The sequence below is a fragment of the Mobula birostris genome, chromosome X (assembly GCF_030028105.1).
Source record: "Mobula birostris isolate sMobBir1 chromosome X, sMobBir1.hap1, whole genome shotgun sequence".
NCBI classification, from domain to species: Eukaryota; Metazoa; Chordata; class Chondrichthyes; order Myliobatiformes; family Myliobatidae; genus Mobula; species Mobula birostris.
The window spans coordinates 70,782,479-70,796,501 of NC_092402.1; the positions used below are offsets into that span (position 1 = coordinate 70,782,479).

General features: G+C 38.9%; 1 protein-coding gene across 5 annotated transcripts in view; it reads right to left on the reverse strand.

The window, feature by feature from the left end:
* The window catches only part of LOC140191754 (prostaglandin E synthase 3-like), a 40,797-nt gene that overhangs the window by 18,307 nt on the left and 8,467 nt on the right, over positions 1–14,023 (reverse strand). For 2 of the 5 annotated variants that reach the window (XM_072249466.1, XM_072249462.1), the window contains 7 exons: positions 13,615–13,728; positions 9,408–9,477; positions 8,981–9,079; positions 8,596–8,688; positions 6,755–6,814; positions 5,271–5,298; positions 4,462–5,191 (listed from right to left, as the gene is read on the reverse strand). In XM_072249466.1, the coding sequence (XP_072105567.1) occupies positions 5,172–5,191; positions 5,271–5,298; positions 6,755–6,814; positions 8,596–8,688; positions 8,981–9,079; positions 9,408–9,477; positions 13,615–13,728 (484 nt within the window). In that variant the 3' untranslated portion in view covers positions 4,462–5,171. Of the gene's footprint in view, positions 1–4,461; positions 5,192–5,270; positions 5,299–6,754; positions 6,815–8,595; positions 8,689–8,980; positions 9,080–9,407; positions 9,478–13,614; positions 13,729–14,023 lie in introns of those variants that run through there. The other 3 variants (XM_072249463.1, XM_072249464.1, XM_072249465.1) reach the window with 3 other exon arrangements.

Consider the following 14,023-nt stretch of genomic DNA (forward strand, 5'->3'; position numbering starts at 1 on the left):
GTCTCCACAATCTCTTCAGCTACCTCTTTCAGAACCCTGGGGTTTAGTCCATCTAGCTCAGGTGATTTACCTACCTTCAGTTCAGACCTTTCAGTTTCCCAAGCACCTTCTCCCTGGTAATAGCAACTGCACTCATTTCTGCCCCCTGACAATCTCAAACTTCCGACATATTGCTAGCATCTTCCAGTGAAAACTGATGCAAAATACTTATTCAGTTCATCTACCATTTCCTTGTCCCCCATTACTACCTCTCCAGCATCATTTTCCAGCTGTCCAATATCCACTCTCGCCTCTCGTTTATTCTTTATATATCTGAAACAACTCTTGGTATCCTCTTTCTTCCATAAATCTCTCTCCACCTTTAAGTCTGTTCTTAGCATCTGCCAGTTGCCTCAAGAGCTCTTGATTGTGTTCAGTGTGGACTTTTTATAAACAAAAATCATGGGATTTCTTCCCATTTCAAAGGTGCCTAGGAGGTACACCAGACTGGCAAGATTAAAGGGAGTGGGTGAGTTTAAGGAAAACCTAGGAAAGGCAGTGGTTCAGTTGAGAGGGAGCAGAAAAAATGAGTGGGTGGGTTTAAAGGCAACGAAGGTAAGAAAGCACAGCTTTAAATACGTGCGGGTGGAAGGGAGTGGATGAATTGGAAAGCACAGATGTTTAAAGGGAGAAATTCAAAAGCAGATGATTAGAGGGAACTGGGAAAAGGGGAACAGGTGAGTTTAAGGGGATCATAGATAATGTTTGTTTACTTAAATTTACATTTTGTGTAATTAAGTTTAATTGAGGCAGAAAATATGACTGTTTATTACTAAAATGAAAATTATACTACCCCATGACAGATTGTTGCACTTTTTGGGTGTAATTTCAGTGTGAAAATAAATGCTTTCCTTTGAGCAACGCAGTCACGGTTGGTTCTATTTTGCGAGAGGGATGCCGGAGAAAATTTGAGTGAAAGACCAAAAGTTCGTTGTCTTACTCTCATCTACCATTTGGCAGAATGGTACAGAACGGCAACAGAGACAGTCAGTGTGAAGGCTGGTTTCACAAGAAAATAAAGGAAACCTTTATTTATTACTACCTGCAAAAGAGCCCTGATAAAGGGTCTCCACCCAAAACATTGACTGTTTACTCTTTTCCATAGATTACAAATAAGAGGTCATGCATTAAGGGTGAAAAGTGAAGAGCTGGGGGAACATGAAGGGAAACATCTTCACTCGGAGGGTAGGGGATATGGAGAGCTATGGTCATAGTGCAGGTCTATATGAATAAAGAGTTTAAATACCTCAGCACAGACTAGATGGGCCAAAAGACCCATTTCTGTGTTGTACTTGTCTATGACTTCATAGGCTAAATGTGTTGGTGTTCCGAGGGACCTTCCACACCTTTAACTTTGTGGTTTGTGCATAATGTGCAAGTAATTCCAAAGGGAAACACCATATTAGGCCTTAATGTAAGAAAATTTGGAGGAAGATATTTTTTTGTGACCAAATAGGATCACACCATTCTCTGTAAACTCAATATTGTGCATAAAAATCTCAGATCAGTTTCTGAGATACTCAAACCATCCCAACTGGCACCAACAACCAGTCCACGTTCAGTCACTTAGATCTCCTTTCTTCCCCATTCTGAGGTTTGGTCTGAACAACAATTGAACCTCTTGACCATGTCTGCATGCTTTTATGCATTGAGTTGCTGCCATATGTTGGGCTGATTAGGTATTTGCATTAAGATGTACCTGAAAAAAGTGGCCACTGATTGCAATAGGTGGCTTATTTCCGTGCTGCATTGCTCTGACCTAAAAGCAGAAAAAGCATGATCGTAAGCAGTCACAAAGGGTTGAATGGCCTCTGCCATTTGCTAACTTTACCCAGGCTGGCCTTTATGCAACTCCAGAGCCATCCACATGGTTGCTTAGCTACTCAATTTAGGAATGGACAATAAAGCATCAGCACCGACCGCAATATACCAAAAAAGTCTTCATTTGCTCAAACTGCAATTCAAGTAGACTAAATGCAGGCAAACGCAAACAACCTGATTGGCATCTCATCTACCATCATTGCACAGGGACTAGTGTGCATCACCCAACAGAAATGCACTGCAGTTACTTGACATGCCACAGCTCCTACAACAGCAACTCTCAAATCTGTAACCTCTACAAGCCAACAATAAGGGTAGCATATACAGAGGTAGTCCGCTTCCAGCTTCTTCTCCTCCCCCACCCCCCCATGTCACACAAGAAAACATGAAGTTTCAAAAGCACTGAAGCATCAAATGGCAAGTTTGCAGTTATGTTGATAACATAACAGCCAGTAAATAAAAACTGTGCTTAGTATTTTTTTCTAATTCAGCTTCATCGGTTATGAAGAGTTTATTTCAGATCTAATTAACACCATTGTACATTGAAAGAGATGTCCATAGAACACTGTATAAGCATTCCTGTACAGAATTTAGCATTGGGGCATATGAGGTATCCAGGGTGGGTAGCACCTCTGGTGAAGGGGCTTGTTGTGTTCATTCTGGGGTAGCTTGCTCAGCTTTGGTTCCCACCGGACACTCAGCTCTCACCTTTGGCTCCAAGTAGCTGTTTGCATGTGACAGTGGACAGAAGTGGAGAGAGTGAGCAGCTTCAAGTTCCTGGGTGTCAAGATCTCTGAGGATCTAACCTGGTCCCAACATACTGATGTAGTTATAAAGGTGGCAAGACAGCAGCTATATTTCTCATTAGGAGTTTGAAGAGATTTACTATGTCAATAAATACACTCAAAAACTTCTATAGGTGTACTGTGGAGAGCATTCTGACAGGCTGCGTCACTGTCTGGTATGGGGGGTGGGGGCTACTACACAGGACTGAAAGAAGCCCAGAGGATCATAAATTTAGTCAGCTCCATCTTGGGTACTAGCCTACAAAGTACCCAGGACACCTTCAGGGAGCGGTGTCTCAGAAAGGCAGCGTCCATCATTAAGAACTCTCAGCACATGCCCTTTTTTCACTGTTACCATCAGGTAGGAGGTACAGAAGCCTGAAGGCACACACTCAGAGATTCAGGAAAAGCTTCTTCCCCTCTGTCATCCAATTCCTAAATGGACATTGAATCTTTGGACACTACCTCACTTTTTTAATTATTTGTTTTTTTTGCACAATTTTTAATCTATTCAATATATACTGTAATTTACTTATTTAGTTTTTTTCTTCTATATTATGTATTGCATTGAACTACTGCTGCTAGGTTAACAAATTTCACGTCACATATCGCTGATAATAAACGCGATTCTGATAGTAGTCAAACCACAGTACGCTGCTTCGACAGGTGAGGGTAGCCGGTGACCTCACACTCTGGCGAGATAGGGACAAGCCTGTCCTAGCATGTGAAGTCAGCTCCATGGAGAGCAAAGGCCATGACAAGACACAGAAGTAGACTATGACTACTTTTGCCCTTTGCTCTCCACGTAGTGTCGCAGAACTACCATCCTGACCACTGGATCTCACCTGCCCAGTCCGCTGACCAGGGTCTTCCTTGATTGCAGTCGTGACACTTGTTCGTACCATTGAATCCAGAGTTCCCCCAGTGCAATGGCTTTTCCACTTCAAGAATTCTCCCACACAGGTTTCCTATCATCATTGGATACCCACCACAACAGGTTTGCAGCAAGTTTCACCCACCCTTCCCAACAAGCTCAGTATCAAAAACTCAGCACTCACCAACTGACCTCATGTATGCTCCATTCATAACAGTAATTAGAAAAGGCACTATGTTCTACAATCCCTCAGGACTTGTTTCCATTCTTCTCCAAATCCACCCCAGATCATATCTTAGTTACTCCATGACTTTGGGATGAAATGTTCAAGGTACAAGCTTCAATCACAATGCTTTTGTTTGTATGGTTATGCCAAATTGTCAGAAATCAAAGGGTACAAGGGAAAGATTAGCATCGTCCTGGACAACCTGTTTTCTCTTTTAAAAAAATACTCCACTATATAAATATAAATCTCTCCACCCCCTCATCCAAATATCCTCATTGTTTTTGATTACCTATTTACCTATGCTGGGCAGCTCAAACCTCAATTTCAAACTCTATGGTTAACATTTTTTTAAAAAAACTTCATCCCTGCAGACCCTCATGTCCTGCTTTAAGGCCTTCCTTGTATTTCCTCCACCCATTAAGCTCCATTAGTCCCTACTATCAATATCCAAACACTTAGCTCATCCTTTGAAAAAAATGTTACATACCGCTTCAGTGAACCAGTCAATTTAAGGGAGCAAGCAAATGGGGCCCTAGCAAGTTTAATAAGTATGCCAGAAGTACAATAGTTTTCAGACTATTGGATAGGGTATTAATAGCATTTTACAGTACATCCACAGGAATTTTTGAATGTAACAAAATTTTAAATAGAAAACATCAAATGAGTGCAGAAAGCAATTATTATTCATGCAAAATGTGCAAAGTAAAAACAGCATATTTAAGTGTTAACAGTTTATTAGAAAGATATTGTAGGCTTAAAAAAAATTCCATTGCATTTGACATAATTGAGGTTTTCAGCTTGTACTGAGCAGATTTCACAAAATACATCCTAAAGATAGTGTATTAACAGTTTTCTTAAAACTTGCATTCATGATCAAGACAGTGCAAATACACTTTTGGTCATCTAAATGTACAGCCACTTAAAATCCACAAGCGACAATGTACAGCTTTATCACTCATCATACTAACAGATGTAGAAGCTTAAGGGTCAATCAATACCATTAATAGTTTGAACGAATTCTGAAGAGACGGAGCCACTCTGAAAAGTTATTAAAACCTCACTACCTAACTGCTGCAGAATTAGCTACAGTGGCTTAATTGATACCGAAGGAATTCAGTATTAGATACCAACTACAACGTTTAGTACTAGATCAGTACAAATTCAAATCACCGTAAATAACTTTTACTCAAGTCCTGACATATAATATGCATAATGGCATATTTTTATATTGTCCTGTACTGGTAAGCAATTTTGTCCAATACTCTGGTATGCATCGACCCCTAGAAAAGCCTTTTGAACAGGTTGAAAATGAATTGAAATATGCCTCACTGCCCTGAACAACTATCAACTTATAATTTTGTTAAAAATTAACATTTTAATGAACGCGTTGCTTCCAATTCCCTGAAGCCTTTTCCCCTCAATTTGTTTACTCTAGATCTGGCATTTCTGGAAAAACAAAAAAAATAGTTAATTAAAGTACAGTGGAAACAAAATTACCTCAAAGTCAAATCAAAAAGTTACTTACTCTCATCATCACTATCCTGCGACCCATCCTACAGAACAAAGGATAAACAAAGGCATTTACTATATGTTGCGAATGACTTCAATTCACTATTATAGTTAGCAAGCAAAATACTTTCAGAACAAACTTGCTCCATTTACACCCCATGTGTTCCCAATTACAGAATAGCAATTGGACATCCCATAGTGAAATACTCCAAATCAAAAACATACTTTGAGGTAGAGAAAAAGAATACAAGCTTAAACTACATACACTAGTTATCAAAAGTAGTGTGGCACTTCTTAGTACATTTGCAGTAGTCAACACATGCAAACCCAACAGATGGAGTCAGAAATTCAAAATTTAAATACATGCATCACAAGAATTCATTATGATTCTACAAGTGACAATGCATTACCCTTTTAGACAGTGGACAGACCTACATCAAAAATAGTGTTTTCATTCCATTTTAAAAACAATTTCTAGTATAAAATTTGTAGTATTGAATCTCAATATTCCTGTAGTCCAAGAAATGTACTGGTTTTTCTCTATACAGCACATGATCAATTATCACCAAATTCATGTACTTTATACCCTAGCCTGGCTATGCATCGTGCATTAATCTGTTTCTAAGCCTACCCATGTTACACCATCCCTGTCTGTTGAGCATCACAGCTGTGCTTGCCCTATTTGGCCTTATGGAAAACATTTAAAAAAAAAAAAAACACAAATTGCACTTATCTTCAGTTAACATTAAGCATGTTTCTTTGCTCTGGCTAACAAAGAACTTTTTCCTGGGACAAAGACTTGATTGACTTAACTATGACAACTATCACAAATGAAAGATTTCCCAACTACTAAGAGTTAATTTATGTTGCAGCTGTCGTGTTGTACCAATGCAAAAACAAAGGAGCCAAGGATATAAATCATGTGAATCGCTCAAAAGGTGAGCTTTTGAAGAGTTTGAGGGACCTAGGAAGGAATATGACTGAAATCACAGTAACAGTGTGCCAAGAGGGAGGGAGAAGAAAAAAAAACACTAAAGAACAACCTTGGCACCAGTGTATTGTCTGCACCTGTGAAAATGGAGTTTGCAATCAAGGGAAGTAAAATTTCCAAGAAAAATAACTACCAATGGCCAAACAGATAATATAAAAATCAAAGCCTTAGACCAACTCAATTTCAATAGGTCTAACCAGGACAAAACAAATTCTACCAAATATAACTGCCCAAATCTTTTCCAATTAATTTCTTTAAACCCCTGCCTTTGACTAAACCATGCACCATGACTTCTCAGTAATAAAAGACATTTAATATAGCAGTCATTTTGATATTCTCCTTACCAAAGGCACAATTAGCCATATTACGGCATGCAATCTACACTATTTGATTAACAGAAAGGCTTGAACTTGAACCTTGAGAATCTAGTTACTGGGTAGTAGCATAATCTCATTTCCGTTTCATGAACTTAAAAATACAGAGTTCTAAGCTAGTATCTTCATACTTACATCATCCATTCCATCAACGTCTGGGATGTCTCCATCATCTCCTCCCATATTGTTCATCATCTATAAAGATGTATTTTAATTTTTTTTAAAAAAACTTAATTCTAAGCAGTACATTAATAAAGACATTCTAAATAGGGGCAAGAACTAGATGGGGTGGTGTTGAGTTATACAGACCAGGATACGTCCCTCACTCACCTTGGCCATGACACTGGTTATATATTACTTGGGAAGAGAAGATGGGGCTGAAGGCAATAAGCCCAGATTCATTCTTCAGTGACTGTCACAACTGTAACCATCTACACAATCCAAATCCTATTAACACTATTGGTACAGGTCGACTTTCACTAATCCGCTGTGACCTGAGTGCCGGATAACAGAATTACAGAAGGATAACATTAAGCCAGTGGCCCCCACCCTCCGGGCCGCAGACCGATACATTGCCGTGAAGAATGCAGTGGTGCAGCGGTAGCGGAACGCACCCAGCACATCTTTAAGAAAAAAAGCCGAAATAAACAAGCTAATTAATTAGATACCACCCAGCACGTAAATGTCGGCCCAGATCAGAGGCGATTGCCAATTGCTTCAGGCAAAGTTACATGTCTGCAAGTGTGGGGTTGTCAGAAGCAGAAGTCAGAGAAAGGAGGTCTTCTAGACACTACATTTCACACAACCGCCAGGAGCCCGGGGATTTGGTGCTGGGCTCTTCCCTCTTCACTCGCAGTTACTGAGGGAATCCTGGTTTCCTTTCCTCTGGTTAGTAATATGCTTAAATTCAGCGGGTCACCACGTCTGATCTGAGGTCATAGGCAGAAGAAAATGGAGCGTCGGCCGGGCGACGCCGGAGGGCAGTGCGCGACTGCCAGCAGGCGGGTGAGAAGGCGGACCGGCCCAGCGCGCACCAGCTCCCTCGCTGCTGGCGGGTGAGACAAGCAGGTGCCGGGCAGCCGTGCCTCACGCAAATGATATTAATAAACGCAGGAAAACGAGCAGGAATCACCTGTCTGTGCTTACAAGAGTGCGCCAACACATGAACAGATCTAGCGCAACCAAAATAATACGCAGCAGATTGGCACGATGGCCTGGAAAATTTGAAATTACAGTTGCGTGGAAAATTTGAAATCAGTGCGGATTATCGAAGGAACCGGATTACAGGTAGTCGGATTAGTGAAGGTCGACCTGTACTCGCATTTGGTTAAGGCAAATTAAGTGGTGGGCAAGCACAATGTTCAATATAAAGGAGATTTGACCTTAAAAAAAAACATGGCCATTAGAAAAATTATCACTCATTGAGAAGCTTAAGCTACATTAGTAGAAAACATTATCCAAATATGCTTTAATTTTTTTTTATATATAAAGTATTCCTACACAGCAAACAAGTTTCCTGCCAATCCAAGAATTTTTATTTGGACAAAATTCTCAGCACCACTGTGCAAGGAACACCATAGTTTAGATGTAGTTTTGTCCACTGTATATGGTGTATGTATAGTGCTTACACTATGACATGCAGGTGAGATTATTCTTGAAGGCTTATGTGCAGTTGCACACTCTGAGATGCTGAGCCAATAAACAAGTGAGCAAAAGAACTCAAACTCATCAGGAAGTGAATCAAGAATTCAGTGCAAGCTAACGAGGTTTAAATAAGAAACCAACTCTTCTCTGGAGTTTACTTCCTAGAATATCAAATCTTTTCCTACAAGTTGACATCCATCTTTTCCTTTGATTGACATCCATTTTCCAGAACTATGATGTATTTGACCCTGCTAAACGAATACCCCTTGAAGGATGTGTATATACATGTGCAGTAGTATATATTAGCCAATCACTCAAATGAATGCACCTACCTGTGAAAACTTCTCAAAGCTGGATAGATCTTCCTCTTCTGGATCATCATCCCAATCTCTCCAGTTATTGAAATCCACTTTGAGCCAGTTCAACTGCAAAAGTGACCAGTCAATAATTTTTATTTAGAGATACAGAACGGAATAAGCCCTTCCAGCCCTTTGAGCCACACTGCCATTAACCCAGTGATTAAACCCTAGTCAAATCACAGGACAATTTACGACCAGATTACCCTACTAACCAGTACTAATCTTTGGACTGTGGGAGGAAACCACAGCAGCCAGAGGAAACCCACACATTCCACGGGGAGGACATACAAACTCCTTACAGAGGATGCCAAGAATGAAAACTGGATATTAGAGTACAACATTGCACAGTCCTAGTTACCTTTGGTTTTTCTTTGGTTAACCGTGGCCATGCCTGACCAGATTCTCCTTTTCGTAAATAGCACAAGACAGATCTATCTGTCCGCTTGTGTCTGGAATCCTACAAAACACCATGACAAGAATATAGACCAACATTATACAGATCCATGCAATTAGATCATTGCAACAACTATTATTCTCCTAGTGAAATGTTAAGTATACTCCTTAGGCCCAAAAATATAATTTAAATACGATTTATCAAAAAATTCAACCATACTTTGTCACCAAAGGGACAGCGACCTATTATTGTGTTTTCAGTGAACAACTAAACCACACTGTAAAAGTCTGACACTGATCATTAACATACTTTCTCAATTAAGAATTAGAACAAACATGCAAAAGTAGCAGAGGTTATTACTTATCTGGTTCATCTATTGTCCAATACTTACATTTGGGTCAATTGCATTATAAAGATTAACTTCATTAAAATGCTTTATGTTCTCTGCTCCTCCAAGACAGCTACAAGGAAAAGAGATGCCATACAAATAAATGAATTTCAATTTTTTCTTAAATTTTAAAATATCAAACTTATGACTTAATGTATTAATATGCCATACTTAGTTGCAGATTTTAAAAATTGAGCCATAACCACATATCAGAATGAGGTCTTGGAGCAAGCAACAGGTGTAGCAGTGTTCAAAAATGGCACAGCTAGAAAAGAATATTCCAAATCCTAACTTGATGTTATATTGCTTGCAGATATAAACCCTTTGAAAGAACTGGGAAAGGTGTGCAAAACCCCCATTTTACATGGAAGTACAACCTCCATAGTTTTGTTAATTTTTCTGCCCCATGTCCACTCACGTTACCAACCTCCTCCAGTGTTGCAGAGCTGCAGAGACAGCACATTTTTCTACTGTAACACCAAAAATGCCAAAAATAATGGAGAACAAACATTTCAATTTGATGACCCTAGTTATTGACCCAAGATGTCCCTCCACAAATCCTGTGCAGATATTTCTATCACTTGCTTTTTATTTCATCTTTTTAGCCTGATGGCTTTATTTTGCAAGTTTAAAAACTGACTTCGACATCAAACGTCAACAAAAACATGCATTTTCATTTAGACATTGGGGAAGTCACAACAGATTGTCCTGACAAGATGATGTGCTCTTCTCATCCAACCAACTCCTAATGTGTCTTCATGTACAACTCATGCCTCATTGTATGACTATCTCTTTATCTTCATCTAATTTAAATGTTCATATGCAATACTGTACATTAATAAAAACCTGAACTACAAAGATCTCTGCTCCATCTTCAACAGCATCTAGGAAAGGTATAAAATACATTTTTTTTGCATCTGTCACAGGTCAGTTCAACTTCTTGAGAATTAATAACAAATTAATCCAAATTCCCTGACCTAATGTTAATAAATGGACTTGTCAATTTTTCACTGGGCACTTGCTTCAATGAAAGCATGACAGGTTGTCCCTTCTGACCAAAATCTCAAAAACCTTCATGTCCAGCATGGTACAACACCACAAATTAGCAGAGCATTTTATCACTGAGCTAAACTAGCAATAGGCAATTGCATAAACACAGAGGAAATAAATAGAGTGTATTTAGTAAACTTGGCATTTTCAGCATCTGTGCAGGCAACGAAATGGCTCAAGACTCTGCATCAGCATCAAGAGTAAATGAGAAGACATTTAACATGGGGGGGGGGAGGGAGAAAGAGGGTGAGACAGGCTACAAAGTGATATAGGTGGATCCAATTGAAGAGGTGTTAACAGCTTGGAGCCTGATGAGGGAGGGTGGAGATAATAACAAGGTTGGGAGGTGATTGGCAGAGACAAAAGCATGCAGATCATGGGATAAGGAAGGTAATGAGCGAACTCAGATGAGAAAGGGATGTGGGGCAGATGTGAATAGTAAGGAAGAGACAAATCAGGTGGTAGAAGACAGATGAAATCATGCGGGAGATAAGAAAGAAAGGGGCGAGTGAAAGGACTTGGGTAGATCAGGAGAAAGAAATTGTGGATGGGTGGCCTGCAGTTACCTGAAACTGCAGAATTGAATGTTCATGCTGTTGGGTTGTGACTACTCAGATGAAATAAGAGACCCTATTCTTCTAGTTTGCATTTGGCTTCACCCTAGCAAGTGGTGGAAGCTGATTATAGCATTTTGTGCAGGGAGAGGCAATATGAAATGGTTTGCAACCATATTAAATGTATCTAGGTCTCATTTCTGTAAATCTGCCAAAATAATTTCATTACCACATGTAGGTTAAAGGCTGCTAATTACTTAAAAACTATTCCCACAAGTTGAGACCTCCAGAAGGTGAGGGGGGGGGGGAGAAAAAAAAACAAATGGCTCTCAAGAAACTCATTAAATACTTTTACATCATGCAAGAACTGTTGGCTGTCATGCGCAGGGTTCTCATAGCCAAATGAAATATCAAACAATGATTTCAAGGAGTAGCTGGTGATGATAGAACTCCTGCTTGAAAAAGTGAAGTAGACATCCTAAGCATATTTAAAAACCTAAACAAACAGGCTGCAAACTCAAAACATGGGATTAAGGCTTTTTTTAAATTCAAAATTTACTGCATTATAAATTTAAAACTTGAAAGCATTCACTAAACCTTGACAAACAAACCAGAGCTTTAGAGCATTAACACTCCAAGAATCACCCATTTCCACAAATGCTCTTGGGAGCATTGGTGGGGGCAGGCTTAAAAAGAGGAAAGTACTCAATACTTTAAGATAAAACTAAACAAGAAAAAAGCAAGGAAATTGAGTATTCAATGTGTAAACGATAAGACAGTCAAAGTTTATCTGCTTAAATCCTACTGATGCAGAAAACTTCTCACTGCTCAATTTGTAAAGGAAGCATAATGAAATCAAAGTCCCAGGTTTGATTTGTAGTTTTTGCTATAATGGATAAGCCATAATAAGAATTGCAATTGGATTCAGGACAAAAGACTGGGAAAATAAAATTGCAAGCTTTGCGCAAAGGCATTCTTTTATAAACTTATGCAACTCTAGGTATACGGCAAGACTTCAAACATGTCTTCATACTTACTGATCTGGTCACCATCTTCATAAATTCAATATATCAAACTTGCTGACACTGGAGTATACACAAGAATTGATCAGATTGAAATTAAGGTAGGCTTTGATGGCTGGTAGAATGTACTTTGGTTCCACTTGGACTAAAAATACAGATGATTTTCAACGTACATTAAATATTGCTTTAATCATTTGGTAATTGCTACTGATAGCCACAATAAGAGGCCTAGATTTGAAGCTCCAATTTGCATCTGATTCAAAGATACCAAGAACCCTAAAGATCTATCAAAATAAGGTCAGCAACCTAGTGCCCAAAGTAGTAAACTTTAAGGAAATGTCTTAGCCACCGACAAGCAAGATGAATTCTTCATCCAAAATTATGGCAGAACAGTTAATTTGTCTGTAAGTATACAGTCTGCACTGGCTTTTAAGCAGAAAGAGCAATCAAACTATCAACTGGTCAGTTAAGCAGCATTGTGCTTTTCAACTCAGTGGAAAATTTGAGTGATCCTCTGCAAACCTCATGATCATAATGAAAGGCACAATTGTTCCTAGCCATTGTACTGTGACGATAATAGTTATGACAACATTTTGCAGATTCTAGCGTTAATCTCCAACTTCAAATTAAGAGGAAATAGAGAAATGTGAACAAGTACTTTCCCTAAGAGGAAGGCACAAAGATCTTTTCTGGATCCATAGCCAACATTACCAATCTTGTGTTAAACTCAAATAATCCCAAATCAATATATCCAAGAACGAAACAATGATATTTAGTGAAAAACCAAATAGTGGGCACGTTTTCCCCTTGTGTGTATTTTTCCCCCTATGTAGGTTCAAACTCTAGTCCAAGCATCTACATTATACCTTCTGCAACAATATTTCAGCCTTTCTGTAAGAATATTCAGAGGAATGTCAGTATTATGGTATTACAAGTTTGGTCCCTCATGTTTTGCGCTTTTACAGAGCAGCAAGGTGCAAATTCAGTTTCTCCACAGCCAAACAAGTTATACCCATACATCCAGGCATATCCATACAAAGAATATTTGGGGGGAAAAAAAGGAATAAAAACTACTTGGCAGACAGTACAGGAACATTACTGGTTTGCCCACTTAGCTAAGCAGCAGTATTTGGCATGGGAAGACCTTAAAAAGGAAGAACGGTGGAAGACAAAGATGTATGGAAATTAAATGTAGTGGAAACTGCATAAGATTCTTGCGCAGTGCCAAGGTGTCCACAATGAACTGTCTTTCTGGTATCAAATCAACAGTTAATGTTTTAAAATAAGTCTTGAAAACCAAAACTCCAGTAGTGAAATATCTGGAAAAAAGTGCAGTCACACTATCAGATTGTGACCAAAATCTCAAGAGTAGATTCACAGGGATACAAACATACATTTAAGAGTAAAAAAGTAGCACTTAACTAAAAAAAACATTCAGACTATGAAAAGTACTATGAGAAAGGCACTGCAACTTCTAGAGCCTGAATTCTTTTCAAATTGAATTTAAAGATGCAAACAAAAACAGCTGCTCCTAAACTTATGGCAGATATTTAACATAAATGCGATTGAATATCTACTACGTACCTGAATGTAAACTTCTCTTTTTCAAAATTTATTTCAACATCCTTACTGTCTTCTACACAAAATTCAACAAAGACGTAGTCTCTTCGGTCATACCACTTTGCAGAAGCTGGCTGCCTAAAAGCATCATGGGAGCGAAAACAATCACAAGGTTTGTGTGAAAAAAAAACACTACAAGTTTTAAAGCCGCATGCATAAAGTATTTACATTCTAATAGAATGATGTCAGTTTAGTCTCTGGGTTCTGCTAGTGAAAGGGGTTTAAAAAAAGTTAGAGTCTTAAACTTTTCAGGATAGTGCACAAAGGGGAGCAAAAGGAGCAACAGAAAAGGGAGAAGGGAATGGGGAAAATCTCATTAATGATACAAGGTGCATTGTTTGGTGATCAAAGCACAAAGTGCCTAAAATGGACA